The sequence below is a fragment of the Phlebotomus argentipes genome, unplaced genomic scaffold (genome assembly GCF_947086385.1).
Source record: "Phlebotomus argentipes unplaced genomic scaffold, Phlebotomus argentipes genome assembly contig_15, whole genome shotgun sequence".
NCBI lineage: Eukaryota > Metazoa > Arthropoda > Insecta > Diptera > Psychodidae > Phlebotomus > Phlebotomus argentipes.
The window spans coordinates 10,995,522-11,011,763 of NW_026776181.1; the positions used below are offsets into that span (position 1 = coordinate 10,995,522).

At 42.2% G+C, this 16,242-nt stretch overlaps 6 protein-coding genes across 6 annotated transcripts; 5 read left to right on the plus strand and 1 right to left on the minus strand.

Moving 5' to 3' along the window:
- Window positions 1-7,790: 7,790 nt before the first annotated feature.
- LOC132262682 (uncharacterized) lies at window positions 7,791-8,684 on the plus strand. Its single transcript, XM_059762022.1, has 2 exons — window positions 7,791-8,013; window positions 8,075-8,684. Exons 1-2 carry the CDS (start codon window positions 7,832-7,834, stop codon window positions 8,619-8,621), a joined length of 729 nt encoding a protein of 242 aa, XP_059618005.1. The 5' UTR covers window positions 7,791-7,831; the 3' UTR covers window positions 8,622-8,684.
- A 310-nt stretch (window positions 8,685-8,994) lies between these two features.
- Window positions 8,995-10,526, plus strand: LOC132263452 (uncharacterized). The gene has a single exon (XM_059763218.1). The coding sequence runs from the start codon at window positions 9,040-9,042 to the stop codon at window positions 9,763-9,765; it is 726 nt and encodes a 241-aa protein (XP_059619201.1). The 5' UTR covers window positions 8,995-9,039; the 3' UTR covers window positions 9,766-10,526.
- Window positions 10,527-10,609: 83 nt separating this feature from the next.
- Window positions 10,610-11,437, plus strand: LOC132263451 (uncharacterized). Its single transcript, XM_059763217.1, has 2 exons — window positions 10,610-10,821; window positions 10,886-11,437. The coding sequence occupies exons 1-2, from the start codon at window positions 10,635-10,637 to the stop codon at window positions 11,422-11,424; spliced, it is 726 nt and encodes a 241-aa protein (XP_059619200.1). The 5' UTR covers window positions 10,610-10,634; the 3' UTR covers window positions 11,425-11,437.
- A 326-nt stretch (window positions 11,438-11,763) lies between these two features.
- Window positions 11,764-12,899, plus strand: LOC132263449 (uncharacterized). The gene is made up of 2 exons (XM_059763216.1): window positions 11,764-12,038; window positions 12,183-12,899. Exons 1-2 carry the CDS (start codon window positions 11,852-11,854, stop codon window positions 12,719-12,721), a joined length of 726 nt encoding a protein of 241 aa, XP_059619199.1. The 5' UTR covers window positions 11,764-11,851; the 3' UTR covers window positions 12,722-12,899.
- On the minus strand, window positions 12,895-14,495 carry LOC132263448 (zinc finger protein 486-like). The gene is made up of 3 exons (XM_059763215.1): window positions 14,313-14,495; window positions 13,883-14,071; window positions 12,895-13,829 (listed from the first exon to the last, which is right to left on the minus strand). The coding sequence occupies exons 1-3, from the start codon at window positions 14,439-14,441 to the stop codon at window positions 12,900-12,902; spliced, it is 1,248 nt and encodes a 415-aa protein (XP_059619198.1). The 5' UTR covers window positions 14,442-14,495; the 3' UTR covers window positions 12,895-12,899.
- Window positions 14,496-14,499: 4 nt separating this feature from the next.
- Window positions 14,500-16,217, plus strand: LOC132263447 (zinc finger protein weckle-like). The gene is made up of 4 exons (XM_059763214.1): window positions 14,500-14,712; window positions 14,769-14,960; window positions 15,017-15,176; window positions 15,237-16,217. Exons 1-4 carry the CDS (start codon window positions 14,587-14,589, stop codon window positions 16,124-16,126), a joined length of 1,368 nt encoding a protein of 455 aa, XP_059619197.1. The 5' UTR covers window positions 14,500-14,586; the 3' UTR covers window positions 16,127-16,217.
- The last annotated feature ends 25 nt before the right edge of the window (window positions 16,218-16,242 follow it).

Genomic DNA, 16,242 nt, shown 5'->3' on the forward strand with positions numbered 1-16,242 from the left:
TTTGGGATTAAGATTTGTCACAACCTTAATTACCATAGGATGATGAACTAACGCTTTGATGCCTCTATTTTTATACTTAGAATTAAGTGTACCTTCAAAAGTTTTTCTGAACGCTAAATCAGTAAGATCTTAATGATTAGCAATTCATGGAAAAATAGCGAGAAAGGGGCATTTCCATATGATTTCAAAGTGGTTGATATTTTGCAGTCTCTCGCCTCGATAGCTTCAATATCTTGACCTTTATCTTGCAGTCAGAATGGATGCAAGGCTGCTTTAAACACACTTAAGACGTTTAAAGAAAAGAAATGCTTTAAGCCCCCGCAAAATTACATGGAGAAATCAACAACTGAAGTAAATGAGAGTGTTTCTTGCTCACTGATTTAAATAGACCAACATCAATTATCGTAACGGTCAGTATAATTTTTTCACTTTCTTTTCGCCGAAGCTGATGAGTGATCTACACCCACTTCCACCCACTCAAGTGCAATTGCGTCTGCTGCGAATAACCCTGTGATGTTTTTCGCTCATTGGCCAAGAGTCATCGTTCCGTTTGGCTCAGCAGGGCCCATAAGAGATGGAAAAGACACAAGACAACGCGAGTTAATCTGCTTCGCCTGTGCCTCTTTCTTTGGGGAGCACGAGAGCACAAGAGCGGCCAGCAGCCTCTGCTTATCGAAATTCGCGGAATATATTGTATAATTTTTATTTTATTGCCCAAGCTTCATGTTTACCGTACATAAATTCTGCTAAAGTGTGATTTTCGCCTTATTGAGGCCTTCTCCATCGCGTTGTATCCGAACGAGGCATTTGTTGCCAGCAATATTCATGCAATTATCCAGCCACCGCCCGAATAAAATCAATTTAATTGATATTCATGCACCTTCTTTTTTCGTTAAGCTCTTGCCATTTTTTCTGCACCACTCACGACAATTGAAAATTCATTTATGCCCACCAGTATGAAATCAATCACACGCAGAGCTGGATTTCCTCTAAATCTGGTGGAAATTGTTGTCTGCATGAGAGACAATGGCATTTGCCTCTTTGTCCAATTTCTTATTCCGTGGTAAGATGATTGAAGTTGAAGTTGGCTCATCGATGGGGACCGTTATGCTGGAATTACCATGCAATTTTGCTTTTCGAAATGATGCTGAACTCTTCTGTAAAAGTCAGCCAGCGATAAGATCGCGATCAACCATTTTCCACCCATTCAAACTGCGAGCGATCACACGTTGAAGACCCCCCAAAAGACTTGTTAGCAATGCTGATAGCTATAATGGAATTCAGGATCAAATGAAAGCCGTCTCTGTTTATTACAGGCTTATCTGTGCTTCGCACCTGACGCGGAATCTCCCATTTCCTATTTGATAGCCACATTCCTAACCAGTTGTGATCATCTCACGAAAAAGATTGTGGCATCAAAGTGATTGTCTGTGACACTAATAATCGCCCACAACAGCCAAAGTGCGAGTGCGAGCGAGAGAGTGAGAAATTCTGGAGCTTGAAGTCTATTTTGCGTTGTATAATTTATTGTGAATTTGCATCTTGTGAAGAATGCTCTCGACTCAATGCAGCACAATTCATTCCACTTTCATCTCAATTAACACACAAAACGCCCGTGATAATAAATTATCAGTTGGAGAAAAATCAGATTCTTTGGCGATTGCAAGTGGATCAAAAAACATCGAATGGCGAGTTCCGGCTCGTGCTTCGCGCGCATTCACTCTCTCGCGAGGAAGGACTCACTTTGGAGCATCTATTGGGTGGCATCCTATTAAACAGCCAGATAGATTGTGGGCCATTAATGGTGCATTAGATCCACTGACGATTATGGCCCATTAAGATGTAAACGTGTCACATAAAAGGTGTCCATATATTACACAACACTCTTCTGTTAAGCCACACAAATCCGGACCCCCATCGACCATCTCCTCTCCATTCATGCTCTCTTGCCTTCCCAAAGTCACACTCCGAGCGCTCTTGGCCAAAACATACGCTATCCAATGCGAGGAAGACCTCTTTCGCTGGGCCCGTGAGAAGAGAACAAAATGAAAATGACTTTTACTGTTAACCACTTGCTCAGCAATATACCGATAGATTCACTCCCTGAGAAAATTCACTCAAATCATTTCTCATTATACACCCATCCCGACGATATTCTATACCTTGAGATTGAAATCAATTTCATTCCTGGCCACGCTGGAAATTCTCTGCAATTCAATCTCTCATGGTATGATCACAAGATTTCGATCGTGTCTCTCCCGCCACTCAAGCAATTTCATCGCGAGAATTCTTTCAACCGACACATTAGCTCGCTGATAATTTAATTATCCGTCCAACGAGCTCAAGATATCATCAAAATATTCCACTGAAGCTCACGTGGGAACTCAGCGAAAGAAAAAGGCAGTAAATTTATGATGGAGAGATCAATCGAAATAATATTCAATAGCAGTCAAATTCCTCCTTATTGCCCTATTTTGCATATAACAGTTGAGAAATCAAGGAAAGTGTATTTTGAGAAAGTGCTTAAAATCCTTCGATTAGCCATTGATTTTCCTGTGTGACCATAAGAAAATGTGATATCCGTAAATCCAGACTGTTAAATGTAGATAAAATTCCTTTTATTATTTATCAAATATCACTCGTAATCTCGGAGATCGCATGGAAATTCAACGGTTATTTACAGAAATAGTGTCAAGTTTGCGTGAAATTTACGATCTCTCAAATCTCTGTTGAAAAATCCGTGGCGATCTTCACCGAAATGCCGACAATTAAATCCTCCTCGGTAATTTCAATATTGTTGATCAATATTAATGTGTGGCGGATCGGAAGCTTTCGCGGACAGGAGGCTTTAAAAACGAGAAAAAGACATCGCACATTTGAATGTGCAATAAAAGAAATTGGGATGGAAGAGAGACATAAAATTGAGAATAAGCCAAGTTATTGTCGCCGCTGAGTTTCTTTCTTTTCGTTCTCATATATGAAAAGAGGCGATTTAATCAGTTGATTTTTCACACAACATCCAAATCACATTGAGACACTTTGTGTGGCGCGATGGTGGTAATAATTTAGAGAGTTAAGAGATCGATGGGAGGCCCCGAAAGTGCCTGAGAGCAACCGATGAGAAATGATCACGAGGAGAGAAGATCACGCGCCGAAGGAGATTAAAATGATCTCGTTACCGCGCGCTGGAAATCAATGGAAAATCGCAGAAAATACCTCAGAGGCTCAATCGTTTAATCCTGTCGCGCGGTGCACAAAGAGACATAGAAAAAGTCCACATGTCGGCGCGTTAGGAAGAAGGGTGTAATTTATGCACGTGATCACATTAATAACATTTTATAATTATGCGAGTGTCTCTCTCATTTGGCTGGACGCCTGTGCATTTAATTGGGGATTTATTTATCGAACACCACAGTCGTGAATGTCTGCTGAAGAAGCGCACCCATTGCCATTGAGAAGAGATCAAAAGAGTGGCTCGAGAATCACAATCAGCTTGTGTGTGCGATTCTCGTTCTGTGCCCAGAGAGATACTCGTTTCTCTGGTGTCTTTCTTGTGCCGTGCGCGTCTCTTCATCCACTTGGGCGAATGTATTTCCCGCGGACGCTGTCCGGATGGCTCGTGTCATGAGATTGTGAGTGCCTCCCATAATTATCATCATCAATAGAATTATAAAATATACGTGATCGTCTACCAAAGTGATCGCGCGCAGAAAAAAGAGGAACGCTTAACACGTCGCCGTGCTCAATTGCAATGGGGAACGTGTCACAGTTGCGGAGGAATCGGGAGGCGCTGTCCAGAGGGAGAGCACGAAGTCGCGCAAAAAAGTATTAATCATGCGGACAAGTGGGTCTACAAGACGTACCATTTGTTGCCAAGGCCCCCCTTTGAGTCCAGCGAGTGCCCGCGAAACCCTTTTCATTTCAACCATCTTCCAACTGATGCCCAGTCACTCAGACTTGCCTCCCGGAGCATGTGTTGTCTGACGGCAAATGCACTGGAAGAATCCACTTAGCCACACTTCTAAGGGTCAATTGGCCACATGACCTGAATATATTGGAACAGCGTGCTTTGGGCACGCTTTGGATATCGCTTTGTTTCCATTTTTCGGGATACTACTAACTCGTCTCTTCTTAAAACAACCTGTTAAGATCACTTTGATATGTTAAACTCTGCACGGAGAACTTCAGGAAGACCCCAAAAGCCAGTGATTTGTATAAATAGCTGAACTGAGCGAATCCCGCTTCTCTCAGCCGAGTGCATCCATCAAACAAATCCACTTGGCGCTGAGCAAACGCACCTCAAATGCTAAATGTGTCATGGGAGGCAATTTAAGAGGCTGTGTGCTTGGCTTTTTGCGCCACTAACGATCAATAAAACACTACCGGAGACTTTCGCAAGAAAACGCACAAGGACGCAATTGTATGTAGGAGATCGCGAGCTCGGCAAAAAAGTGCACACAAAAAAGATCGCAAGATCTCGATGAAAAACTGCGAATGGGCGCAGAGGTGAAAATATCTCACAAGGAGGAATTAATTTTGGACCAGAATTCCAACCACACGGAGGTTCAGCTGGAGATTTTTGCATAGTAAATCGCGCTTCTAGAATCACCATGAATGAATTTATTGCTCGTTCCATTCGATTTGTTTAACTAAACACAATCATTGGCAAAAGCCTAAATATTCATTAGGAGTTTGCCAGTGGTTTTTGTCTTCTTCCCCCCAAGCGGCATTCTATCGCCGCGAAATATGATGGAAATTTGCATGGAAAAGTGCTTGGAATGTTGGGTGGTATTTGAAAAATTTATTTCAACATCAAAACATTCTATGTAATATGGAAATAAGACTTGCAGTTGAAATGGAAAAGAAATGAGCTTTCTTTTCATGCCTCGTTCGCAGAGATAAAGTTTTCGAAGGGGAAATATTACCACTGATCCGGATGCTAATACGTTAAAATCGGCGTGCAATAATTATTTCATTAAATCCACCAGCGAAAGTTCATAAAAGAGCCACATTTAATGACTATCTCACTTAACTCTCACTGGAGTAATCACTAATTATTTCATTGAATGCTCGGCATGTCTTTCTCCCCATTTCATCATGTCATGACGATTACAAGTGTCTAAGAAAATCACTGCAATTCTCATAATAGAAGACACTGAAGCGACAGACACTCAAATGGGAAGGTAAACAATGCTAATGGCATGGATTAAAAAGTAAAATTCTTCAAGAATTTCCCGCGAGAGCGTTGTGGGAAAAATGTTTTGAGGTGTTTCACTTCCAATAATTCTCTCTTCTCTTTCATACACACATCTCAGGTGAAGATTTATTGGTTTTTCATGCACTTCGCCCATGCGAGAGGGAATCTTCCACACTCGCCGCGGTGAAAATACGAAGCTAATGTGCGTTTCAGAGGACCGTATATCCGCTTCCCAAATGTGAGTTCATTAAGCACCCCGAAAAAGACGTGAAAAAAAACCGAGAATCATTCAAATAGAGAGTGCCTGCATGGCTGAAGAATTCCGCCGTCCACCATTTATTTCATTAAAAATATGCCACACCGTTTTGTTGCTCCAGGTGTGCGAGCCAAGTACAATTACAAAAATAAATAAAGAATAAAGAATTTGCTGGTCCCCACAAATTGTTTGTTGCAATGGTGCAAAGGGGAAAAAGCCAAATGAGGAAGAGTTAAGCTGTTCGCCGAATGCTGAATTCGGTTCCATGATCAGGTGTTTTCTATTAAGTGTCGTTGAAATGTCGCACATTAAGGGGTGACTTGAGAGTGTATTTTACAGCAAATTCGTCTATTGAAACATTTTTTTAGCAATGTTGAGAATTTGGGTTTTTCTGATATTTTTTTCCGACTCAGTATAAACAATCCCCTCGGAAGTACAGCAATACAATGAACATTGGTTACAAGTGGCAATTAAAGAGTCAATGCATTGCACTACTCCTGCACATTTTGCATGTCACTGTCGAGTTCGTGTGGTAAAAAGTGAGTGCGTTTGCAATTAGTGTCTGTGTCTCTTTTTCCAGAGCGCGCATATATGTATGTCGAATATGAAGCGTTGAGGTGCATTAATTGCACTGACCTTTTCCGCATTTCACACGATTTTTTCGGGTGCACATCATGAGGAAATGACGCCTTTTTGTCCGGCGCGATCGCTCCTTATCTGCCAGTGCGGCCAACTCAACACATCTCGGCGTGGAATTTTAATTTCCTGCAGCCAAAAAGAGATGCGCGAGCTGGTCAGAGAGATCGGGTGCGTGTTTGGCGTGGAAGAGTCGTAAAATAAATTGATATTGGTGGTGTGTGTGCCTTTTTGCAAGCTTTTCTGGTGTGCTCTCGGGAGAGGAGAAGTCATAAAATGCAAGAGGATCGAACGTGGTTTTTCTGGTCTCGCGCACAGAATCCTCCTCCGCGCGATTCTGCACAGACACGCGGATTGGCGAAAGAACACTGGAAGCACTTGGCAATTGTGGGGATTTCGCTGCAGCGACAATGGGAGCGAAGAAGGAATGGAATTGCCGTGTTGTGGGCATTGAACATAGGAGAGCAATCATCAAATGGGAGGCCAAGAGACAGAAGCAAGGGGAGATATTTGACTCGACGTGGTGTACAGTTCTTCAGAAATGCGTGAAATGGTGCTTGAAGTGTATTCAAAGAACTTTGAAGATCAAAATAAAAAAAGTATTCTTCTATTTAGAAAGTATTGGATTTTACCCAGAATATCTTCCCCTTGAACAGAAGAGAATTCAACAAAATCTGCTGCTGGCCTTCGATCATTGGCTCCTCGCGGGCTCTTTTCCACACTCTTCTTCGTGTATTTGAGATTTTTCGCAAAAAGCATTTTAGCAAGTCACATTGGGACCCCGAAATATTCCATGGGCGGAGGGAAAAATTGCAAATTTCGCGGTCACTCAACTTCGCCTAACGTCCAAAGTGATCGGACGCGATCCATTGTCTCACATTTGATCGCAATCATCCGCCATCGTGTGCGCGCACCTCCTCATGACACTCACCGATCTTCCCAGCTCCGAAGTCCAGCGACGAGATCAAGTGATCGTATGCTAACAGGTATTTGATGCACTGCCTGAAACTTTATCCTCACGGCGCATCTCGTGTCTGATTTCCTCGTTGCGATCTCACCTTAGCACAAGGCACAAGCGACACCAGAAAGCACCACCGAAACAACTGATCAAATACAAACTTCGCGCACAGTGTCACAAGCGGAACTTCGAGATTCTGGGATCACCTCTGAATTTGCACTGATCGCGACGCTCCAAGAACTCAGATCGCACGTCCGCTCCAATCGCTGTTCACTGGAAGAGTGAACCATCCGCGAGTCTACCTGTCCACGAGTCTGCAGAGCAACCATCAGGTGTGTTCGTGAGCAAGAACAGCTCCACTCACACCCTCTCACTCTCGCGCATTTCTCCCATTCTTCCTTCCATCGCCAAACACGAGAACAAGTCAATATTGATCGTATCCAAATGGTGTTAAATTGTCAAATAGACACTTTCATTGACAAAGACCGCGGTTTTTCGCATTGTGGGAAAAAAATGTATGAATTCTCGCGAAATTTGCCGACTTTTTCTGCGATTGCGACTATAGGTCAACGGACGGAGTTTCAAAAGTCGCGATTGCTCTCTTTTGCCCAACATCAGGCGCTTCTGTCTATGTATGTTGGTTGCCCTGTTGGAACCGTTGAACTGCATACAAATCGATAATCCATTCTTTTGGTAGGTATATAAAGAGAGAGGGAATTTCACTGTGATATCCAGTTCGGTGAGTATTCGATTGAGTGCATCTAAGAGTTCTTCGGCAGTCATCATGGTATCGAGCAAGTGGAAACGCCCTGAATCTGTGCCCTTTCCGTCTGTTTGGCGTCGCTTTAAGGCCAAGGATGAGGAAACTGGTGAAATGGTGAACTATCGAGTGCAGGATCTGCCGGAGGATCGCTACGAAGAAGCTGTGCAGCTGCTAGTTGAGCACTTTCTGAAAGATGAGCCCATGTGCAAAGCCGGAGGCGAGTTTACTGTCTTTCACGCACCTTTCACACGTCATCTTAAAAAGCTTCATGATTACAGGCGCCGCTGACGAGCCCCAATCCGTTCTCGGCTTCTCCAATGCCTGGAGAATCATCCTCCAGGACAAGATCTCTTTGGTGTGTTTCAAGGAGGATTCTGACGAAATTGTGGGCGTCAATGTCCTCAAGCTCTGCTGCAAGGAAGTCGAAGACGGCATACCCGAGGATGCCGGAAAAGCATGTACAGATATGCTGCGCGCCATGGATTTCGCCACCCAACAGGGTGATCTCTACAATCGCTACTCAGTGGATAAATTCTTCGCCGGATTTGCCCTTCTGGTCGTGCCGAAATTCCGCGCTCTTCGTCTTGCTGAGCAGATTCTGAAGGCGCGAATCGCTCTTGGACGCACCATTGGAGTCTTCCTCACTTCAACAGTTTTCACGAACAAGTTTTCTCAAGCTGCTGCCGCGAGAGCGGGCTTCGAGGAAACTTTCGTGATCAGCTACGAAACTCTGAAGGAAAGTGGACCTAAGATCCACTTTCCGGGAGTCGAGACGGAGTTTGTTAAGCTAATGAGCATGAAATTGTCTTGATAACTTGTTGGCATGTAGCACGCACTGTCCAGCATGAGAAATCATTTAAAAAATATCCATGTATTACTTGCAAAAAATGTCTTTTTATAGATCTAATGGGTTCTAATTGTTGTAATTGTGTCACGGTCACTCAGCACCAGAATAGTTTTTGGCAGGAACTTTGAAAAAATGAAATTTTTAACTCAATCAATTGATTTTTCCTTGTTCATGAACTATGAAATTGTTGCTGTATGTGTCTACAATTCCAGACAGAGGAAAGCGTCTGGGGAAAAAAGTATCAATGGCATATATTAATAATCTTATCTCATGTGATCTTCAAACAATAAATCGCTCATGCACAACTCGTCAGAGTGATGAAACTCATACTTAGTGCTTCCAGTAGTTGCTGAGCAGCTGATGAGAATAGTTGTGGTAGAAAATGGCCCCAATTAAGTGGAAACGCTCAAGTGATGTGCCCTTCCCGTCCGTTTGGCACCGCTTTAGTGCCAAGGATCCCAAGAGTGGAGAGACTGTGCAGTTCAGGATCCAGGACTTGCCCGAGGAGCGCTATGGAGAGGCTATTGATATGATGGTGGAGCACTTCCTGCGGGATGAGCCCATGTGCAAATCCAGAAACTGCGTCGATGATCCTCGGGCGATCGCTGACTTTCGTCAAATGTGGCAGAAAGTGGTTCAGGACAAGCTCTGTCTGGTGTGCTTCAGGGAGGATTCAGACGAAATTGTGGGCATGAACTTCCTCAAGGTCACACAGAAGGACTGGGAAGAGGAGCCGACGGATTACGGCGAAGCGTGTAACGACATCCTGAAAGCGATGGATTTCATTGCGGAGAGCGGAAATCTCTACGATCACTATCAAGTGGACAAATTAATCAGCGGATATGGGCTTCTGGTTCCCCCTCAGTTTCGGGGCCTCAAACTTGGTGTGGAATTGCTGAAGGCCAGAGTTCCTCTGGGAAGAGCCGTTGGCCTCAAGGTCACCTCGACCGTGTTCTCCAATCGATCATCGCAATCGGCGGCAACGAAGGCGGGCTTTGAGGACTCCTTCGAGATCTCCTGGGACGAATTGCAAAAAAAGGGGCCGCGAATGAATTTCCCAGTACTGGGAACCCCCACTGTGAAGCTCCAAAGTATGAGATTGGACTAATGTGAAAATTAACACATCCTGTTATTATTGAATGATGTTCTGAAAGTATGTCGTTATTGAATATAACTCACTGCTTTTAAAATGTTTACTTATTCACGACATTCGAACGATTTTTGGCATCGTGACACGAGAGAAACTTTCTTTAAATAGAAATTTCAGTGAAGTAATGAAGTTCACGCGCCCTGAAAGTATGTCATTGCCACAAGTTTAGTGGAGGATTCAAAGCAAAGGATCCTGAATCCGGACAAATTGTATTATTCGTTGGGGTTTTCTTTCTGAGGAATAAATGAACAATTCACTTGGTGTGTGTGTCTGTAGAAGTCATGCAAGTAATTATTAATGATAATTAAAAACACTTGGAGTATGTTATCAATTTCGAAATAAGTGTTTGATGACATATTCAAGGCTTGTGTGGTAAATATTTTCCTTGTGGTTTTGATACAAGATTTTATTTGCTTTTATGCAATGCACTTCATAAAAATAACTGATAAATTGTTTACCTGACTTAGCAGACGTTCTTTATCTTAAGAAATTGCATGATCGTTAAGATGTATGAAAAATGTGTTATATTCAGATAAGATAAGTTAATCAGTGAACGTGTTTTTTTCTACTGGTATTGAAAGTCATTAAAGTTGTTCAAAAAAAATTGCTCAGTTTTGAATGGCATGCAGTTTTGCAAAACAATATGTGCTTCTCAATTCATGAACAATAACATTTGTAGATAAATAGACTTGAGATAATAAAATTCCTCAATATGACAAGCTTGACTTGCCATTGACTTATCACGAGTTATCATGCGGTTATCATACGAATTGGTGACGATTAGAGAGTAGACGTCTCAGTTTCTATTGCGAAGTCTGACAGTGAAGATGAAGTGGTCGCGGTCTGAAAGCATTCCATTCCCACAAATTTGGTGGAGATTCCCAGCAAAGGATCCGGAATCAGGTGAAATTGTGGAATATCGAATAGAAGATTGTTCAGAGGATCGCTTTGACGAGATTGTGGACTTGATGGTGAATTGTTTCACGCCTGATGAACCCATCAGTGCTTCACTTGGTAACATTTTGCAATTATCAAAAATTGCTGCTGATTTGTTTGTAAAATTCTCTCTAATTTTCAGGGATAATGAAGGATAAAGAATCGTTAAGTGAGATGAAAGAGAAATGGGTGGAAATTCTTCCTCAAAAACTCACTCTTGTATGCTACAAAGAAGGGACTAGTGAATTATGTGGTTTTAATGTACTCGAAATAAATGAAGAGATTGAATCACAGATTGTAAAAGAAGAAAATAAGGGAAGAGGTGTTAAAGACATTAGGGCAGTTTTCAACTTTCTAAAAGAAAAGGGCGACGTATACAGACGCTACAATGTAGACAAATATTTGCATGGAAGAGGACTTTTCATCGTGCCAAAATATCGAGGATGTGGAATTGCCACGGAACTCTTGAAAGCGAGAATTCCACTTATGAAAGCTCTAGGATTAACACTAACTTGCACCGTATTTTCTGCTCCTGGATCACAAGCGGCAGCAAAAAAAGCTGGATTTACTGAAGATGTTGTTGTTACATACGATTCGTTGGGAAAAGAATATCCGTTCGTGCAAATTCCCAACATTCCATTCCGTGTTGTGAAATTCATGTGTCTTCAGTTGAAAAAATAGTGCGAAAAAAGCCAGTCTTAGTCAAGATCAGTAAATGCAGTTGCTTAAACAATTTTCAGACTCATATTAAGTAAAGTCAGATGAACTTTTCGGGTTAAAATGATGCTGATGAATGAAGAATTCATACATAGGATGAGAATGTGAATATTTCAGAAATACTAGAGTGAGTGAAATCACATAACAAATAATGTCCCTACAAACACATTAGTGTAAGACTGAAATATTAGTATGTATTTTTTATGTGTTGAGTTAGTTTAATTTACGATTCTTCTATTTGCGACGACATTAGATGGTAAGCCCATAAGTCACGTAGAGTTTATTCACGTCCTTATCAGTTGCTATAATTGTGTGATCATGACTGGTGCGAAATAAAGGAAAACTTTACTTTGAGTTGTCTCAGTTACTCCCGAGCAATTTCACAGCGAAGATGAAGTTTACTCGCCCTGAAAGTGTGTCATTTCCACAAGTTTGGTGGAAATTCCAAGCAAAGGACCCAGAGTCCGGACAAATCGTGGACTATCGGATAGAGGATTGTCCTGAGGACCGATTCGAGGAAGCTGTGAACCTTATGCTGAATTATTTTGTTCCTGATGAACCAATGAACAATTCTCTTGGTTAGTTTTTTTTTTACATGAAAGTGTATAATTGTGTTTCGGATAAATTTTCAAGTGATTCAATTGTCATGTTCCTGTTTTAAAAAAAAGTGGCCAATTTTTCTGCACAATAGTAAGAAATCGCAAAATATCTTTTTTTTTCAGGAAGCATGAAGGATGAAGTATCTTTGTCTGAAATGAAAGCATTTTGGATGGAAACTATGCCGCAAAAATTGACTCTCGTTTGCTTTAAAGAAGGATGCAGTGAAATTTGTGGCCTTAACATATTAGAAATCAGTGATAAGGATGAGTCAGAGAAAGATCACTTGAAAGAACTTAAGGGAAAGAGTCTCAGAGATATTTTCAAAGCTTTCCTTTTCCTAAAAGCAAAGGCCGATGCCTACAATCGTTACAATGTAAGCAAATATCTTCACGGATTGGGTCTTTTGACTATGCCAAAGTATCGAGGATGCGGAATTGCTACAGAACTCTTGAAGGCAAGATTTCCTCTCATGGAAGCTTTGGGATTATCTCTCACTGGAACACTATTTACTGGACCAGGATCTCAAGCGGCAGCTAAAAGAGCAGGATTTACAGAAGACTTTGCTGTTACATACGAATCGTTGGGAAAAGAATATCCTTTCGTGCCCTTTCCAAATATTTCTTGGCCGGTTGTTAAATTTATGTGTTATCAGTTAAAATAAACACATAATCAAATAATCACAAGAATATGTAAAATGATATAATTATTTGCAGAGATAGTGAATTAAAAGAGATTTAGACAAATGTTAGTTGTAATTCACAAATTTCACTTATATGGTTTTATTCCGAATAGTGTTCTTTCCTGGGTGCAAATAAATAGAAGAGATTCCACAATTTGAATTATGCGATGGTTTTATTTGGCGTAGACGCAAATCTTCGGTCACCTGGTTTTACTAAATCTCCTGAGGCTTCCAAGGCTGCCAGCTCGACTGGATGCGATTTCTTCTTATGACTCCGGCAATTCGATCCGTTTGCGAAGGCTTTATCACAGAAGGGACATTGGTAAGGTCGCTGGCCAGTGTGCAGAATCAGATGTTCTTTCAGCGTCTTCGCCCGTTTGTACTCATTTCCACAATAGTCGCACTTGTACTGCTTACTGTCCGAGTGCACAAGCAAGTGCATCTTGAGGGTCCTCGAAGTCCTCAATTTGAGATCACAATGAGGACATTCGAACAAGTCGGTTCTGTGACTCTCTTCGTGCATCTTCAAATGTTGTGATTTCTTGAATTTCTTCGGGCACGCTGAACAGTGATAGGGACGATCATCGCTGTGGCTCGTTTGGTGCTCCAGAAGGGCGCCTTTCGTTCTGAAGGACTTGCCACACTCCTCACAGATGAAGGGCTTGTCGCCGATGTGAATGGCACTGATGTGAGACTGCACGAGAGCCTTGAGGCCGAATTTCTTCTCACACAAAGGACACGGATGAATGCGCCTCTCGGAGTCAGATAAGTGAGTGTTCTCGTGCATTCGCAGCTTGTACTTGTTGGTGAATCTCTTCGCACATTGTGAACAGCTGTGAGGCATTTCCTGCTGACGATGCTGCTCCAGGATGTGTTCTTTGAGGACACTTCGACGAGAGAAGTTCTTCGAACAAATTTCGCAAACAATTTCCTCACTTTTTGGGCACTTTTTACTCATACGACGCTTTCGTTGTGGTGCAAATAAAGACTCTTTCTTAACTCTTCTAGTCAAAGGCAAGTCATCATCACTTTTTTGTGGACTTGCTGGATTCGATGGCAGATCAGAATCCAAAAAATGTTTTTCCGCCACCTGTAAAATCTCTGTGAGCCTTAAAATTTTTAAAAAATCAGTTTAAAACTTACTTTTTCCTTATCGAAGCCATGCTTGAACCGAATCGCTTGAAGATCTTTCGATGAACTAGCGTTATTCAACATGATTTCTTGGTGCATTTTCAGGGCATTCACACAGCGATCCTTAAAGTTTTCCAACTTCTCAAGGAATATACTGCATTCGATGCAAATTGGATGAATTATTTCCTCAGAGAATTCGATCTGAAAACATTTGATTCCTTCCTTTAAAAAAAAAACCTGGCATTTAAAGGGCTTTCCGAATGGGGTCACGAGAGGTCATAAAAACATAAACAAACAATTTATCAGGTGCTTTATTGGGTTAAATATATATATATATTCGTCCTCTCTCTTTCTTATCACTATCAATTTATAATGTACATAAAGAATGAGAGACATGGAAATGACAACAAATAAGAAAGAAACTCTAGGACAAAGTACTCACGGAAATCTCAAAGTATTTCACTATAAGTTTTGAGTGACAACTCATTAATGTAACTTTATGCAACGCATCCTCGCTCGGGGAATCAATTTTAGCACACAAGTAACACCATTCACGCCAATTTTCCAACATTTTCACGCGATTTCCGCGAGTATAATTTCTCGTTTGACACTTTCGGTCCGGCTGCACGTTGAAACGTTTGAACTCAGCGACTGACGCTGGCTGTCAGTTTTCTCTGCACTGGGTTTTTCTTAAAAGTGCACATAAAACGTGCAATATGCTGAGAAATTGGAAGAATTGGTGTCGATTGTGTGCCAAGAATAATTCTGCGCAGGCAGAAGTGTTGTACAAATCTGAATCATCGAGAAATCCACTGGAAATCGCAAATAAATATTTTTTATCGGTGAGAAGAAGCCTTTTAAAGGTATTGTTGATGTTTACATTTTCTTGGAATTCCAGATTTTACCTCTCGATGGAACTCAATTGGGAGTTTGTCAGGAGTGCTGCAGCTTCCTAGTGAAGGTTGATGACTTCCATGAGCATTGCTTGAGGGTTGATCACATGTTCAGGGAATTGATTGAGCTGGAAACTCCTTCGGAAATGCAATTGGAATCCATTCGCTTTAAGCATGGACTTGAAGATGAAGAAATAGTGAGATTTTTGCTTTTCATTAGTAATGTGATGTTAAAAAATGTCGATATTTGCAGAAATACAGTCCTGTATTTACTGGTGATCTCGAAGAAGCCACGAAACAAGAATCACCTTCACTCTGTCAATCACCAAATCCGTTGGAAATGCAGATCGAAAAAGCACTTTTTGTGAAGTTGGAAGAGCCTGAAATGGATTTTGTTCCTGTCCAGAAGAAAAGTAGAATTGTTTCGTTTATGCTCAGAATGCGGTAGATTGACTTTGGCCTTTATTTTGTAGGAGGACGACCGAAGAGATCCCTTGAGGTGGTGAAGAATGACGACGAGGATGCAGAAGCGGCTCCGAGGAAGCGCAAGAAGATCTGGAAGGGTCCCAGAGAGAAGAAGCACTTGTGCACACTCTGTCCGAAGCGGTTCAATCGTCCACATTTGCTTAGAGAGCACACAATCGAGGAACACCGCCAGGAAGAGATGGCTTACGTCTGCACGTCGTGCTCGAAGCGCTTCTCGTGTGAAAAGAAGCTGAAGATGCACGAAATCAGTCACTTGCCCGTGTCCGAAGGTCTTATCTACCCTTGTCCGCACTGCGACAAGAAATTCAACCACAAGTACAAAATTCCCTCGCACATCCGCGCGATGCACAGCGGTGACAAGCCCTTCGTGTGCGAGGAGTGCGGCAATTCCTTCAAGACCAGGAGCGCTCTCAACGCCCACCAAGTGAGTCATGTGGAGGAGCGCACTTTCCAATGCACAAACTGCCCAAAGAGGTTCAAGAACCAGAGAGCTCTCAAGCGCCACGACGAGGATACGCATCAGGATACCGTGCACGCGTGTCCACATTGCGACGTGAAGCTGAAGAACAGGCGCACATTCAGGAGTCACTTGCTGGTGCATTCAGACGTGAAGAAGTATAAGTGCAACTATTGCGGCTCTGAGTACAAGCGCCGGAAGACCTTCAAGGATCACCTGATTCTGCATACGGGCCAGCGGCCTTATCAGTGTCCCTTCTGCGACAAAACCTTTGCCAACGGATCGAATTGCACGAGTCACAAGAAGAAAGCGCACCCAGTCGAGCTGGCAGCCTTGGAAGCGTCAGGAGAACCGCTGAGAATTGCAATTCTGCCCAGATTAGAACATTTGCAGGCGAAGAGTGTGTTGAATAAATCTTAGAGACGAATTACCAATAATTTAAATTATTCGTAACTTGCAGAATACTTGAGTGAAACAAAGAATACTCAACCTGATCAGGAGCGAATTTAAAAAGCATGATAGGAAAGTCTTCAAGA

Coding starts and splice junctions, on each gene's coding strand:
- LOC132262682 (XM_059762022.1), top strand. CDS start 7,832: ATGGTATCGAGCAAGTGGAAACGCCCTGAATCTGTGCCCTTTCCGTCT. Junction 8,014..8,074: donor TTTCTGAAAGATGAGCCCAT/GTGCAAAGCCGG, acceptor CATCTTAAAAAG/CTTCATGATTACAGGCGCCG.
- LOC132263452 (XM_059763218.1), top strand. CDS start 9,040: ATGGCCCCAATTAAGTGGAAACGCTCAAGTGATGTGCCCTTCCCGTCC.
- LOC132263451 (XM_059763217.1), top strand. CDS start 10,635: ATGAAGTGGTCGCGGTCTGAAAGCATTCCATTCCCACAAATTTGGTGG. Junction 10,822..10,885: donor ACCCATCAGTGCTTCACTTG/GTAACATTTTGC, acceptor TCTAATTTTCAG/GGATAATGAAGGATAAAGAA.
- LOC132263449 (XM_059763216.1), top strand. CDS start 11,852: ATGAAGTTTACTCGCCCTGAAAGTGTGTCATTTCCACAAGTTTGGTGG. Junction 12,039..12,182: donor ACCAATGAACAATTCTCTTG/GTTAGTTTTTTT, acceptor TTTTTTTTTCAG/GAAGCATGAAGGATGAAGTA.
- LOC132263448 (XM_059763215.1), bottom strand. CDS start 14,441: ATGTTGGAAAATTGGCGTGAATGGTGTTACTTGTGTGCTAAAATTGAT. Junction 14,072..14,312: donor TGAAATACTTTGAGATTTCC/GTGAGTACTTTG, acceptor AAATGTTTTCAG/ATCGAATTCTCTGAGGAAAT. Junction 13,830..13,882: donor ATGGCTTCGATAAGGAAAAA/GTAAGTTTTAAA, acceptor GAGATTTTACAG/GTGGCGGAAAAACATTTTTT.
- LOC132263447 (XM_059763214.1), top strand. CDS start 14,587: ATGCTGAGAAATTGGAAGAATTGGTGTCGATTGTGTGCCAAGAATAAT. Junction 14,961..15,016: donor GACTTGAAGATGAAGAAATA/GTGAGATTTTTG, acceptor CGATATTTGCAG/AAATACAGTCCTGTATTTAC. Junction 15,177..15,236: donor TGTTCCTGTCCAGAAGAAAA/GTAGAATTGTTT, acceptor TTTATTTTGTAG/GAGGACGACCGAAGAGATCC.